This window comes from Scatophagus argus, chromosome 16 (genome assembly GCF_020382885.2).
Source record: "Scatophagus argus isolate fScaArg1 chromosome 16, fScaArg1.pri, whole genome shotgun sequence".
NCBI lineage: Eukaryota > Metazoa > Chordata > Actinopteri > Scatophagidae > Scatophagus > Scatophagus argus.
Genome location: NC_058508.1, coordinates 18,945,664 through 18,961,652, shown reverse-complemented (window position 1 = coordinate 18,961,652; position 15,989 = coordinate 18,945,664). Strand labels below are relative to the sequence as shown.

At 43.2% G+C, this 15,989-nt stretch overlaps 1 protein-coding gene across 7 annotated transcripts in view; it reads right to left on the bottom strand.

Annotated features, from left to right (window-relative positions):
* Positions 1-954: 954 nt before the first annotated feature.
* The window catches only part of znf281a (zinc finger protein 281a), a 100,231-nt gene continuing 85,196 nt past the window's right edge, over positions 955-15,989 (bottom strand). For 2 of the 7 annotated variants that reach the window (XM_046415625.1, XM_046415629.1), the window contains 12 exons: positions 15,534-15,773; positions 14,944-15,096; positions 13,763-13,855; positions 13,481-13,610; positions 12,878-13,129; positions 11,165-11,319; positions 9,007-9,459; positions 6,977-7,078; positions 6,516-6,642; positions 5,322-5,405; positions 5,108-5,226; positions 955-5,010 (listed from right to left, as the gene is read on the bottom strand). In XM_046415625.1, the coding sequence (XP_046271581.1) occupies positions 3,412-5,010; positions 5,108-5,226; positions 5,322-5,405; positions 6,516-6,642; positions 6,977-7,078; positions 9,007-9,411 (2,436 nt within the window). In that variant the 5' untranslated portion in view covers positions 9,412-9,459; positions 11,165-11,319; positions 12,878-13,129; ... (2 more) ...; positions 14,944-15,096; positions 15,534-15,773 and the 3' untranslated portion in view covers positions 955-3,411. Of the gene's footprint in view, positions 5,011-5,107; positions 5,227-5,321; positions 5,406-6,515; positions 6,643-6,976; positions 7,079-9,006; positions 9,460-10,167; positions 10,847-10,871; positions 11,145-11,164; positions 11,320-12,877; positions 13,130-13,480; positions 13,611-13,708; positions 13,856-14,943; positions 15,097-15,533; positions 15,774-15,989 lie in introns of those variants that run through there. The other 5 variants (XM_046415626.1, XM_046415628.1, XM_046415627.1 and 2 more) reach the window with 5 other exon arrangements.

Genomic DNA, 15,989 nt, shown 5'->3' with positions numbered 1-15,989 from the left:
TTAATTGAGTATATTGTCCTTACAACTCATCTGTATACACAACTGTGCAAGTCACCTTCACCTGAGGAGGGTCATCTGTGGTTGAAACATCATGTCCGCGTAGAATTAAAGAGGAAATGGAAACAAAACAGGCGTGTGTGTATTTTGTCATTTTCACGTCACTTTTACTGTACAAAAGTCTAAGGCAGGTGTGAAAAAGATGCTGTAAACAAAGAATGCTGTCAAAAATCAAGTTAAGTTTTAAAGAAACTTGATGTGGTTGAGAAAAATGAGAGAAAATGTTCCCAACTGACAAACTCTAACATGAAAAGGATTATTCGAAAAAGTGAAACAGCAAAAGACTAATTTGAAGGTGAAGTTTTAGTATTCATGTCGCGTACCCGCTCACAGGTCAGTGCTTTAAGAGGTGGGATGTAATTTCACAGGAGCGACTATAAAGCAGTCGGTCCATTAAGCCCTTGTCACTAAAAAAAAAAAAGAGGAAGCTTTTAATCCCAGGACGAGCTGCCGAATAAGCCAAGTGGTTGTCTGAATTAGAAACCTGTGAGAAATTAAAGCCAAGATGAGGTTCAAGTCCATGTTTTCCTGAGCTAAATCAGAAACGTGCGGGCAGTGCAGCGCAGAGGTTGAACACCTGTTGAAAGAGAGCCATAATTAATTGATAAGCATTGAAACACACCACTGTGAGTGTTTGGTAACTGCTGGAACACCATCGCCACCCAGTGGTACAAAAGACAACTGCATTAAGCTTCTGATAAACCTCTTATGTGCTACCAGGCACTAATATGCAGAATAGATAATAAACAGCAAATCACATGCAGCCATTAGCAGCATCACATCAACACTTCTGATTACAGGTGACACATTTCATTTTAGTTCCCACATGTAAAAGCATTTGACTAATTTATCAACATGTTTAACAGCACTTAGCACATGAAGGATGACAGTTAACAGTTCCTGATAACAGCATTTTTTTTTTTTATTGTTTTCTCCCTAATCACTTTTAAATTCATTGGACAAGTACGGTCTTGTGAAACGCATCACAAGAACCTGAAAGAACATAAAAATGGAAGATATCATCAGCTACAAAATTTGGCGATGATTTAAAAAAAAAAGGGGTGGTAGTAAAATATAATTATACAGGGGATCAAAATTCAGTAAGATTTAGTGTTTTGTACATTTTCTTTGTAAACAACAAGCATATTGAAACAATATGGCAAATCAGGTGTGAAGGAGTGAGGAGGAGGAGGAGGATGAACTGAAGAAACTGAACACTGGCTGGCATGACACATTTACAGAAACCCTAAAGCAACAACGACTTCCCGGGTCGCAGAAATGTCACGTGCACAAATGTTGAAACACAACATTTGCTTGTTTACATACAACAGCATCTCTGCCTTAGACATCAAACCTTCACTCCCTTGTCCCTGCTTTATTGTGATATGAGGTATATGCGAGGCAAACTCTTGTTTACGCCTCAACCCTTCCAACATGGCAACGTACGACTTGAAGATATTACAGCATTGCGTTCACTCTGCCACGTTTAATGATTGCTTAAAAACAAACAGGCCATTGGGGCGTTAAAAAAAAAAGGGAGTTGGAAGACTCATTCAGCAGAGTGATATCAGCTCCAGCACTCAAGGCCAGCTGCAGCTATGGAAGACAGCGCAATTATTGTTGTCTTTAGAAAAACAGAAAAAATGTACAGCATAAATACAATTAAAAATCAGCAAGAAATTACATTTTACATGAACTAGACAATATTTTGCACCCGTGCTTCTCAGGAATAGGCACCCAATTTCCGACGGGACACATATGCTTGGTAGTGGCAGCACAAAGATCTAAATGCATACAAATCTTTTTTTTTTTGTTTTTTTTTGGATGTTTTTTTTGGTCAGCCGCCTTTTTGCTCGTACTGCACACGGTTGCCTCAGTAACAGCTGAAGAAGATACTCGATCACTAACACGTTTGTCATCAAATTCGATAAGAAAGCAAAAGCTGCTAAGTTGGGTAACAAGTCAAACTAAAACTAGGGGTTTGAGTTACATTTACATTATCCAGATTAAATGTTATTTTTTTAAAAGCCCTCCCCTCCCACCCGAGCTAAAACCCTTCCTAAAAGTAAGGAGAAAGAGAAAATGTTAATGAAAAAAATCCCACTTTCACATAATCACCCCTGCCTCCCCTTCCCTCCCACATAATCCATGCTACCCAAACAACCCCCCCTCAAACCCACCCACCCACCATTATACAGCCCGAATATGTTTAGCCCAGAAATCCATCTGCATATGACCAAACAAGAATACGTTTCTGTCGAAAAGGCCAGTCCAGTCCTGACGTTTGAGCTTCCTTGATCTGACGAGGAACTTTACTCAATGTAAGAAAACGGCTCAAAGTGCTAATTGGATTCTTTTAAAGAAATTAGAGAAACAGAGGCAGGAAAAGGGGATGGGGGCCATTCCATCGCTGTCCAACAGCAACCTCTATTGGCCAAAGAAAAGCCCTAACATCAGTTTTGTTCTCCAAAAATATACCAAGGACAACATCTACCCCCCGAACCAGCCTTCACTCTTCCTCTACTTCCACTGGCAGTTCCCCAGAGTGATTAAATCTGTTATTTTACATTAATATATATTCTTATAAATATATATAGATATATATATGGCCCTTATTGAAGAAAACATGGGTTTCACATTGACACCAAAGTACCATAATCTCTATTTAGCCAAGTAGAAAGTGTTTTCAGTGCTCACGTGAGCTGGCAGCAGTCTGTTTATGTCACACTCATTCAACGAGTAATAAAACATAAGAAAAATCCTCTTTGAAGTCGCAAACTTAAACTTCTGAAAAGAGTGCTCACTGAACCTCGGAAGGCTTCTCCTTTTTCACTTTTTCCTGAGTAATACTTTCAACCTTGTAACAGACAACTTTTTCTTTTTTTTTTCTTTCCTTTTTTTGCCGTTTCTATTCTGGGCTATTCCCTGCCATTGTGGTTATTTTCACTGTTATTTTACAAACTGTAAAGGTGATTGCTCAAACACTTCAGCTCATTGGAAAAGAAATGCATCCGGTGCTATGCTACGCTTTTAAAAAGTACTTTCTTTCAGCTCGTGATTAATGACCAGACCTAATGTCAGTAATATGACGAGATAAACAAAACAGTAAATACATGTTTAACTTAAAAATAACAGATACTTAAAAAAATTGCATTTGCAGGAAGCCTTGCAGGCTTATTGTGGGGAGAGGAGTGGGCACAAAAACAGCATATTTAAAAGAAAGATGTCAACTTACAAAAAATAATAACAACAACAACAACAACAATAATAATAATAATAATAAAATAGGAGCACTAAAAAATTAAAATAAGAACATCAACTTTAACATCTGAGTGTTCTCTCTCTCTCTGGCTCTCATCTGTAGCTTTGGCTTGTTGTAGTTTTGGAACCTGTACTTACTGGCTCATTGACATCAGATAATAAACTACTATACCCTGAGAATTCAGACACAGGCGTCCGTATCCTGTGATCCGCCTCCCCGCTAGAGTCAGTGCTATAAGACAAGCCGCGGCCGTCCGACTTGAACTGGGAGCCAAAGGCCTGAGCAAAGTTTTCTATCTGGTAGGAAGGCTTGGAGGAGTCCAGAGAGGTCAGATCCTGCGAGGGAGCCAGAGGGTAGACCGCCGTGCCATTCTTGACCGGTGGGTGGTCCTTCTGGCTGCTCAGGTCAGATGGGCTGATCTGGTAGGAGGAAGGGGGAGTGGAGGAGTGCTGCTTCTCCATCTGGTCGGTTAGCTCCTGAGAAGGGGTGAGCTGCTGGTGTGCGGAGGCTTCCAGGCTGCTCAGGTGGAAGCTGTGCTGTGGTGAGGAGCCCATCAGCATCACAAAGTGAGACTTTGGCACAGAGGAGGGCAGTGAAGGCGAGGCCACCGATTGGCCAAACCCACACTCCAGTGGGGACGTTGTGTAGATGTTTTTGTCAGCATAGAGGGGATTTCCCGAGTGGGAACTGGTGAACGGGCCTGAGGCGGGAGGCCCGGGGCCCAGAGGGAAGCTGGCACTGTGGCTGGTGCGCTCCAAAGCCTGCAGCAGGAAGCGGGAGTACTCATGCATCATGACAGTCTTGTCCCCAGACGGGCTGGGGGCGTCAGTGTTGTGGCCGATGGTTGGGCCGTCGGCAGAGGCGGGGTTCAGCTCCACGTGGTGGTCACTGATGTCGAAGTGAACGTCGTGGTGCGAGCCGTCAGGTTTCTGGGTGTAATGGTCGAGGATGCTCTGCAGTACCTCATCTGGGATCCCGGACTTGTCGAGACTCAGAGGCGCGTCACTGTCCATCACACTGGAAACAACCCCCTGACCGATGGACGGCTGGGAAGACAAGTGACCAATGCCGACATCATACTCGCTGCCGGTTCCTCCAACCACCACTGGCCCTGAGGAGTTTGCATTGTTTGCTGCGTGAAGGTAGCGTCTTTTCTTGAGGAACTGCATGGCGTCGTCGTAGTTGCTGCTGGTGGGCCCTCCTTTAGCTCCGTTACCCTGCATGAGGCCAAGGCCATCCACGCCCCCACTCTGCTCCAACGAGCCTCCTTTGGCCTGGCCCAGATCCGCTTTGTCCAAGCTCCTACGATTAGCCTTCTTGAATGCCATCTTTGGAGCTCGGCCGTGGTGGGCCTGCTGCATGCTGGGTCCCGGCTCGGTTGAGGATGATACCGTTTGATTTTCCACAGAGTATTCGTGGATGCCGTAGCCTCCAGAAACACCCCCATGTACTTGGGGTCCCCTCACACCTCCTCCATCCCCTTTCTTCTTCTTGCGCTCAACTCCCTCTGCAGAATTTTTGGACCTTCCCCTCTTTCTCCCAGTACTCCCAGCATTTCCCTGAGTGATTCCATAGCTGCCGTGTCCCATGTCTAAACAACCCAAGTCCATCATCCCGGGATCCAGCCCCTTCTTTATGGCTTCTCCACAGGTTCGCTTGTGCTTAAGCAATCGGTCTGTCCTCGAAAAATACTGGAGGGACCAAACATCAAATGTTAGACTTAGAAATAAAACAATGAGGAGTTGCTTTAAAGTTCTTAATGTATAAATATTAAATTAGGACACTAACCTGTTGGCAGGTCTCACATCTGTACGGCTTTTCTCCGCTGTGCGTCCTCTTGTGCCTCTCCATGTGGTACTTCTGAATGAAACGCATGTTGCACTGGTCACAGCTGAATGGCTTCTCTCCTGACAGACAAGAACATCACCGCTCAGGGTTAGTGGACATTAGAAAAACAAGATGACTCACAGGCCTTTTGATGATACGGATGGTTGTCACTCACCACTGTGGATTTTCTCGTGTCGCTGGAGGAGGTACTTCTGAATGAAACTCATGTTGCACTGGTTGCATCTGAAGGGTCTTTCACCTGAAATGAAACCCCACAGATCATCGCCGCTCCTACACTGCATCACCCACATATTCGTCGTTATGACGAAATGAGCACAAAATAAAACAAGCCATCCAGCAGATGCTTCACCTGCTACTACACTGACTGCCAGCTGATATTTCAAAACACCTTATGATCGTAACAAACCCCTTATTCCTCCACCCAATCACAACACAGCACACATGAAAACACTCAAAAATAAGAGCGACATAAGACTCACATCACATTGCCTCTGATCATCACCTGTGACATGAAAGCACCGCTTCTCCACAGAGTCAAAGAAGTAGCTGCTCCTAGTTCAGTTATCAAGTCGAGTCAGCTGCCAGTCAGTCATAACTGGGCGGCAGTAGAGGAAAGTCGTACCAGTTTCTGGCGCAGAAGTATTTTCGCCATCTTCGCTAACACTCAACACTCGAGCTGAAAGCATCAGGGCAGCAAACAGGAACAAGTCGTGCTGCTCTGGGTTGTACTGCTCCCAGCTTCCATCACATCACCCAAGACCAAGATTGTAAAAGTTTGCAGCCTGCCATGCAGTTATTCTACACTGCTGTGGGCACAATAATGTGACACAAAAGGGTAATACGATATAACTGACAAAATGCAAACTCACTCAATGATTCAAATCAGCGTTTAGGGGACATCCTTACATCTGGCCTCTTCATATCTGACTGTCTCAGCACAACCATTTAGAAGACCAAAGCACTGCACAAACCTGCCCTAAAGTCATTATGATCAAGCTACTGTGTTATGATGCGTGGTTGTGTGTTGTTTATACTTCTTTAATGTTAGGACCGCGGTGATGCTGAAGGCCGGGGATCATTTCAAACAAGATAAATATTAACAAAAAAAACAAAACAAACAAACAAACTGTGTTCACCTCAGAGCTCTAATCAAATGCACAGGGAACTACATGAAGACAGTGCTAAAGCATACAAGCAGTAATGATAACAACACTAGTTTCATTTTCTTCAGCTGGTGTAACATGAACAAGATTTTCTTTATTGTACCGATTCTGCCGAGAAATAATAACGTGCCACATCAGGAGGATAAAATGCGAACATCGCAGTGGAAGCTTGCAGGCCGTGATACCTGTGTGAATGAGGACATGTCTACGTAGGTGATAGGAGCTTCTGAAGGATGCAGTGCAGTGCTCACAGATGTGAGGCTTGGATCCTGGCGACAGGCTGCCTCCATCTGCATCCAGCATCATTGATTGCTGTAGAACAATAACAGAGGAACACAAGGAGCAGCTTCAGTCTGCTGTCTTCTGTTCATACTGGGCACAATACATATGTATGACAGCACATAAAAGGCCACAACAATTACACATTATCTCTACTAATAAAGATCTACTTACAATTACTAATGCATTACTCTATCAGCTTTTAACTGCCAAAAAACAAACAGGAATGTATTTGCGTTTATTCTGAATATTTTAAAAAAGCTTTAATATATTTTTATTTTCTTTGCAATGATAAGAAATTGTTTATGTGCACGAATCATAAGGACATCAAATATGACACTCTGAGATAAATAAACTCATGTCACACCTTCGCCTCGTTTCTCTTCTTTCTTGGTTTGCCCTCCTGTCCATCACCATTCGACCTTCGACCTTTTCTCCCAGTGGGCTCCTTTGCTAACTGACTCGGCAGCTGTGACGATGACAAAGGGAGAGGGAGAAGGCCGTGAGAGCGAGCCATGACAAGGAAATGACTTGATTGAAGGTTAAGGGCCTTCAGTCTAAAACTATCCTGCAAAGGCAAACCATGTCCAAGTGCATGTTTGTTGCTGACGCACACAAACAGAACACTCCAACGGTGTCTGGCAATTGTCTGTTGGAAAGTCATTGTGCAAGATGTGGTTGTAGCGGGCGAAATAACAATGCCTTAAATCAACAGCCCCTCTACGCACAAGTAGCCTGTAATTCAGTGCGAGAGCCTTTCATCTACTGTTCTAACCAAATAAACAGACAAACATCACATACTAAACATTCAAAATTATTACCCTTCACTAAGCCTCATCACAAACAATCCGTGTGGGGTCAGAGAGAAGAAAATGGGCTTCTGATTGTCCCCTTTTCTTCTCTCTGTTTACCATCCCCACACAGCCTCCTCTTCCTCAGACACCAAGCTGCACCTCAGTGCCATATGGAGACTGACAGGGTGAATGTGGATGCACCTGCTGTCCTCAAAATCAGCCCAATTTCTGGGTGGCGAGTGCATGAATCGCTTCTTAAGGCTCCACGTGTTGTGTTAAAATAAAATCCTCAACACAATACATTCACTGTGTAGACGATCTTTAAAAAACTGACGCAGAGAGGAATATAATTCATTACGTTTTTCAGCAAACTTGCGTCTCGAGCCCTGCTGACCTCTGATGCCTGGCTATTGTTGGAAGTGTGTGGCTGTGTGTATTTCAATTTGAATGAGCACAAAAGACGTCTGAAATGAAGTGCAAGCTCAAACAAGACAGCTGTGTCCTTGGCGTGACGTTTTCATTCACGCTGAGGCCGGATGACATCACTCCTCCACCCAGAAAGAGAAACACGGGCGGGAGGGAGGGGGGCCTTTTATGTTTTGCATCCCAAGCCGTCGGTAGATTTATGTTGCCGTAACCAGTTTCACACAAGCTCCTCCCTTGCACCCGCCCTCTTGCTGGCTATTAAAATATGAGCTGCTTGACAACACAGCAGGGCACTTTGGGGGAACAAACCAACCCAAAATTATTCAAAATTTGAAATTTACTTATGTTTTATTTTTTAGCTAATCTGGGTTTATAGTACTTAGGTTTGACTGACATTTTTCATGTCAAGAAATGTGGGAAAAATCTACTGAAGACATAAAGGAAAAGCCCATAACCTACGAACACCACATTTTCCCTAAACGCGTCATTATTAAATTCTGCTTCTAGCAACAAGCATAGATGCAAATCCCCACCTTTTATTTCACTCTAGCAACCATGTGCTGCATGCACAGAGATGCCACCAACACAGTTAATCTGTGGCTCGCTGAAATGAGATGCCGGGTGACTGAGACAGAGTACTTTAGGCAGCAAGATCTATACCTTAAGATGTGTTGATATTTTATGTTCACCTACATCTGGATGCAGGTGGAGTTGGACGGTTTGAAATATGAATGTCGTCAGTGTTGATGTACGACTTTAATTTGTTATCGATTGATCTCTAGCTGAAAGAAAAAATGTGTTGCCAATAAAGCATTTTATGGCAATAGATAAATAAACACCATAATGACTCCATTAATGTGACCATGTTTGCCATCGACAAATTTCTTATGAATTTAGCATGTTAAGGAATTACAGTTATTTACATCCATTTAGTGTGTACCAATGTCAATGTGGCTGCAAGTACTGAGTCAGGTGCCCTGAGAGAAAAACATGAGCTGCTGCAGCGACGGGACATCACTCAAAATCATTCGATCAGTTACATTTTCTGTCAACTGCTCACTAGTTTCAGCTCCAAATGCGTATTAACGGAGGAAATGTAACTTGAGGGAATCCGACACACACAGTCCTTTATTCAAATACTTCAACGCCCTTGTGGTTTCCTATCTGCCGTACTTACGTTGCCCATGTTGAGGTCATGCACGAGGAGGCTCTGGTTGTTGCTGACTGTCACCTCCAGCAGCTCTGTGCTCTTCCCAAACCCTCCGGGGTAAACTGGCAGGCGATAATCTTGCTCTGACAGCTTCTCCTGCTTGATGCCCATGGTGTGAACATAGTCTCCCACCCCCGCGCAACCCATTCGACCACCCTGGGTGCCCATGCTGCAGTCGGGCGAGTCACGCTCCTTCTTCAGGACCATTTCTTGCGGTGGGAGGTCCTGCATCACTGAGTGGGCGGCCAGCCGGGTGAAGCTGGTCACCGGAGGGAGATGGCTGAACATAATCATGCCAGGGCCGAAATTGGAGTCCATGGTCCCGTTGGAGCGCAAGAATTCATTGCCTAGTTTGTCTTGAATGATGCTCATGGTGGATTCCGGCAACCAGGAAATCTATGGGGTGGCAATCAGGGTCATCTGTGAAGGAAAAAAAACCCATCAGCAGTCAATGTCAGAACGTACCGTTTCAAAGAAGAGCTATCTATCGCTAGCAATCAATCTTTGATGGTCACAGATTGACTGCTAGTTACAGACACACAAATAATAGCCAACAAACAACAATCATGGAGCCAGTTAAGTGCAGTCTTCAGGAATCAGTGTCACGGCTTCTGATCTCACAACTGGGTGCTTAGTCGGATTAAAACTGACGGTTTGTGGGTCAACAAAGGGCCACAGTCTGGCACAGTGACAAGCTGAAACAAGTAAAAACATGCCAGCTTCACCATACAAAAGTTCTCTCTGATTTATTAAGTACGGTGTGTATTAAAGGGCAAAAAGGGTCAGTGTGGCTGCACTGCTAGACACAACATGAGATGAGAAATGAGAGGATTGAAGTTGTATGTTAATCTGTTTGATGGGTCTGTCTGCCCCGCTCATCCTATTTGCATGAGCTTATCTGCCAATGAGAGTGCACACAGACTGCAGTGGAAAGACTGCTGGTGTAATTACACGACTGCTGCCTAAACAAATCAAGTGCATGTTTTGCATTAGCTCTGAATGTAATATTCAATGCGGGTATTTGAAACAAGCTAGGACGTGTTGGTGTTTACATTAAAAGCGATCAGCTGCGAGAACGTAATTTATGGGAAATTGGGAAGGTGCGCCTTTGAAGCATAATTTACTTACATTAAAATGTGTTATAAATAACAACTAAACACTCGACATTGATCTTCGGCCACCGCATGAAAGACCCATCCAGCTAATGAGTGCTATCCGCCTGCTGCCAAATGCCTTCAGCTCTGATGGTGCGTTAGCAGAAATAACCTCCTCAGCTAACACGGAGCCAACTTTTGAAGAAAAAGGAAATAAAGAAAGACAAACAGAAACAAAAAACAAGGCTTCAACCGGCCCGACTAACTTCAGCTTCCCCAATGTGTTTCAACAGACAAACGAGCGTGCTGAGCGGACCCCCGCGGTCTGCGTACATAAATGAAAACTACCGAGCCTGTCCGCGATGCAATTAGCTGCCTAGCTAACCATTTGGCTAACCACTCTTGCGGGGCCCTTCTTCTTTGTGATGCAGGATCAGGCAATAATTAATAAGGCCATGCAATAACAGCAGCAGATCTCCGCTGATGTGAACACCGAACCGCGCAAATGTGGGACGAGGGAGCTAGCTTACAGGGCACGAAGAAAGTTGGAGCCTTTAAGACGCGCAAAACAAAGTTGGTGTGTACGTTTTCAGTCGGAAATAAAAGAATTTAGTGGCAGATTATCACCGAACGCTGCCGTTAACGTCACACGGGACACATTAAGTCTGCGAGCTGGAGGAAGGATCAAGGACGAATGCTGGCTTGCGCCTGAACAAAATAAAAGAAAGTTCGTCTTACGTCGTCTGTGCTTATTCTCGACCCTTTTCTCCAAGTCGTTGGCTTCCTTTCCTGGACAGTGGAGCGACCGTAGGTGATGGAGCGACAACACAAGCATGACCCACAGCAAACGGCCCATACAACTCCAGTGAACAATGATGCTCGTCCGACTAGCCGAGACAGCTAACTTAGCCGCTAACTAGCGGTAAGGTAACGTTAGTGCGCTGCGCTTTGTTGTCTGTCCCGTGCGGGAAGTTTAACCACCACAGCGACCGACTCGGCCCCCAGAGCTGGACCTTATGAACATAGCTTACCGGTACAGGACCATGACCCGCTGTTTTGGCTCGCGTAGTTCACCCTCAGCTGTCGGTTTCAATATCTAAAGCCAAAACATTGTTCTCCCGCAGCTGCTGGGTTCTTCCATCTTTCCTCGGCGCAGGGGATTCTGGGTCCCGCAAGAGGACGCGTCCTGAACGGAGACGCAATGATTAAAAAAAGGAAAAAAAATCACAGTATCACCATTATTATTATTATTATTATTATTATTGTTATTAGTGGAGTAAATCATTAATTTTAATATTGTTCATATATTCAAGTTATTACCATCAAGGATTTTTATAATATCCTCTAAGCAAGTGATTTATTCATAAAAAATAGCCGAAATACAATCAAATCATAATTAGGGTTGCTGTCAAGTAAGCTTGCACAAACTTGGAATTTGCCTTAAAGTTCTGCTACGCTGCAATAAACAAAGTGACAGAAAACTGAAAATAAAAAACCTTCTGCAGACGTCAAGACTTCCTGCATTTTGCGTTAACTCTCACATCTGCAAAGTTTTGCACGTAAGGTGTGCAGGTGGAGCTGGAAATGTAAAAATATTAACACACTTTCTTGATTTGTGTTTTACATTGTTTAAAATTTTGTAGGGTGTTCAGGCCGTGTTGGGAAAAACACGCTTTACTTAGATTCCTTCAGAGTTTAAATGACAAAATGAAAATCGATTAATAAATCTGGACAGACAAGATAAACATCAAAATAATACATGTGTACAAACATGTAAGCAGGATTAAAAGAACTGAATGGCAGTAACATAAGATAATCCTTTATTAGTCCCATAACTGGGAAATTACAGAATGACGGGAATGAAGATCCCTTAAATCCAAACAGCAGCTGACTGTTCGAACCTCCGAAACGACAGAGCGAGACTCAGACTCGGATCATTCGGATGATCCTGACAGATGCATTAAGAAGTGAAGCTCTCAGATCTGCCGACTGAATGACTGTGAATACATCTAAAAGCACATCAGAGTCAGGCCTGGCGCCCCCAAACCTAATTGCCTTTGCTAATGAGCTAATTAATTCAGAAAGCAGAGCACAATTGAAATGCAGACAGTAGAGTAATGCAAAACAAAAAAAGAAAAAGGTCAGCGAGTGCATTTTTGATGTCCCTGCTCCTTTCATATGTCCATGACAGCCCACACAGCTGACAGTGAGATCTTTGAAATCAGCCTCATCTCACACTGTTTAAATATGCATGATGGCCCGATGAACTGAGTCTACATGAAAATCAGTGATCTGCTGGAAAATAAAGTTCATCATTTTACAGTCTGAATGTGGCTGAAAGACAAGTTTTAAAGCAACATTCAAACTTAGAAAAGGTTGGCTAACTAACTGAATCATTCATAATTTAAAAATGTTCAGTACTTAAAAACACTGCAGAGGTTGTGTGTGGACGGCTGTGTGTAATGGCTGAACTTGTCTCAAACCTCAGTGTTTTCTAAAACTCTTTTTATTATATTAGGAAAAACAGGTCGACATTAGCACTAACTTGGAGTTTCTGCCCTCCAACACGCTCACCGCCTTGTCGCTAGCTTTGTCTGTCTGCTGGGTAGCTCGTGTGCAGTGGCTTTTAACTTTCAATTGTGAACGGTTGGAGTCAAATAAAAAAAAGAAGAAGAAGAAAATACAAAAATAATATTCACTGTAGCTGCTTTAATGCAGAAAAGCACACGATCATCAGCTGTCACCTGACAACAGGAGAATCTTTACGCCTCTCAGCTCAGTTCAACCCGGTGTGGTCAACACGGGTGAAAGCACATCCGAGAGAGGACTTCCTGAGCGCGTGGCGTGACGTCTTCGCCGTGTGGCTCGGCTATCAGCTGAGTGTCTGGGACCTTAAGGTCAGAGAAGCCGAGACTCCTCACACGCTGCTGACTCCACTCTGAATGGACGAATCCAGCCTCATTGTGAGGAGGATGGAGGAGTGAGCATGTCTGTACCTGCACACACACACACACACACACACACACACACACACACACACCACAGATATGAAGGAACACGAAAAATGGGTCAATATTCTCATGGCTGGGATCAGTGGTGATTTGTGTATCATATGACACAGATGGTTATCAATTCTAACTCCTCATTAATAATTCAGCCTGTGCAGTGTGTCTTTGTTCCCTCTCCCTCCTCCACTGAATCCATCCAAACCCCACACACACACACACACACACAACACAAATCATTTGTATGTGAATGTTGACTTTCTTTCCACTTCTAAAAAATAAAAACAGCAGAGAGCCGAGGTTTGACGATCGCCGTGTTGTGCTGCTTTGGATTCCTCTCACCTACACGTAACAGATGGCAGTCCTGGCCGTCTCCACTCTAATCCTCGATTGTTAGGAGGATCACAGCCGTGCGTCTCCGAGTTCCCTCCATCAGAACAGAGACAGAACTCCCTCGTCAGTTATTACAAACCTGTGCAGTAGTGAGATGCGTGTTGTGGGGAGAAAAACACACACACACACGTGAAACACAGTCAATATTACACCCGTCTCATTCGGTCTTAAACCAACCTGGTGGGGGGGAGTTTAGATTTAAATTCCTTCTGTATACACAGGTAGTCACACCTGGACAGATCGAATCAAGACCGTCTCGGCCTTCAGCTACTGTCTCATTATGTCCGACAAAGAAAGGAACTTCAAAGATCTGGTTCCACTGTTCTGTGACAATATGTGAAAAACAAAGAGGTCAAAAGCGCGAAAACTATATATATATATATATATATATATATATAGTGATAATTAAAAACAAACAATAGAAAGAAAAAAAACCCTGGTTTCATATGCCAAAGTCAACCTGCAGATCAACCTGAAGCACACGTCACTTTATAACCCCGTTCACTCTAAAATCTGCTGCTCCTAAACACAATCCAGGCGACGATTTCATTTGCTGCAACGTAAGTAATCAATATCAAATAGATCAGGATCAGGTTGACTGCAGTCACCACGAGAAGCTCATTGCAACAATGCAAACAATAAAGCTTGAATCCCATTTCAGTGAAGCCTCTGCTGTGGTTTTCTCTTATTTAATGAAAATGTCTTTCTTGGGAATATGTTTCAATGATGAGCTGTTATTGTTTGGGGCTCCGTGTGGATCCTCAAAATGCTGCACCTGCGATGCTTGGAAACCTTTTCTTTTTTCTCTGCATTCTGTTATCTGTGATGCAAATGTGATTTTTTTTTTCCTTTTTTGCAGCTTTCATTTTGCCTCTCAAAATAAATGTTAGATCTGCATGGATGGTAATAATTTAAATGCCATTTTGATGTTTTGATGTTAGTCTTATCACCTGCTGCTGCTGGTGAAATATCAGATCTGTCCTTCAACATACACACAATTAAATGACTTGGGTTTTTTTTTCTCCTGGATTTCCATTTACACAACACTACATGAAAGTCCTGGGAGTTTGTGACATGTAATTTTTCCACCACATTTATATGAATGACTATATAGTTCAATAGCACCACAAACTTCATCCTCCCAAATCAACATAAAGTCGATTCAGTGCCTCTCGAGAACAGTTTCAACAAAAACTAAACATTAAGCCAAGTGTACCTGATAAACTTTTCCTCTCTGACACCAACATCCAACATTAGTTCATTACATCAACTACAGATAAAGTGAAAGAGTGTCCAAGCAAAACCAGATGAGACGAGTCTCCTGGTTTGACGGGATCAGTTAAATGGCGTCTTTACACCACCTGAATGACTGAAACTGTAAATGTGCATTAGCTAATAAAAGTAGTACTTACATGCAATGCAGACCTTTGCATTGTGTCTGATTAAAACAAGGGCAACAAAGAGGCAAGGACAAACCATCCCACTTAGGACTGTCCTTTGGGAGGATACGAGTCCTGGAAGTCTTCCACCGTAGTCGTCATCTAATGTCTAAATCAATGCGAAGGCTTCATGGGAAAGAGGAGAAGCACAGATTTAATGTCAGACTGTGGAAAAAGAGGCGTAATATTTTATTTCATTAACGCAGAGCTGCAGTGATTAGTTGGTCAATCTAGTGGTTGATCAAAAGAAAATGAATTGCTAATAATCTATTAATCGTTTCAGTAATGAAATGAAAAGAAATGAAAAAGTCTTATGGACTGTTGGTTGTCGCTTTGGGCTCTGGGAAGTTGTAATGAGGGAAAAAAGGGGAAAAAGACAGATCTATTAATCATGTCAACAATCGTCAGATTAATCGATAATGAAAGTAAACCTTAGTGGCAGCCGTAATTCAAAGCATGTGAGCAAAACACAAGAGCAAAGATTTCAGGAAAACATAAAATTCAAATGAGTGCTGTATAATTTTTCCATTACTGTTCATTTACTCGTCTTTTTTTTTTTTTACCTTAACTTAATAAGCCTTAGCAATTTGGAGCAGGTTAACAGAAGCACAAAGAATCACTACAGCCAATCTGCAATTCAATTAGTCCACGTGCCCTCCTGTTGGTCCTGGATCAAACGTGCACAGACGTCGTCCTTCCAGTAGAGGGCACAGTTTTACTGGAACCACAAAGATCCTCCGAGCTCATCTCTTGGGCTCCCTGTGTGACTCTTCCTGCTGCTCACACAGAGGATCAGCTTCAATCTAAGGACAATGTGAGAATTCAAGAGGAAATAATTAATAAATTAATCAACGAATTAACTAATACATAATTTCAGTCGCCCACTGATTTGATTGAACAAATTAACTACGCAGGAGAGTCAAATTGTCCACCTCTCTTTCTCTCTCTATTTACGCACAAGCGCAGTCTTGTGTAACTCCCCCCTCCTCAGTCCCTCCCCCTTCCCTCCCTCTCCTCGT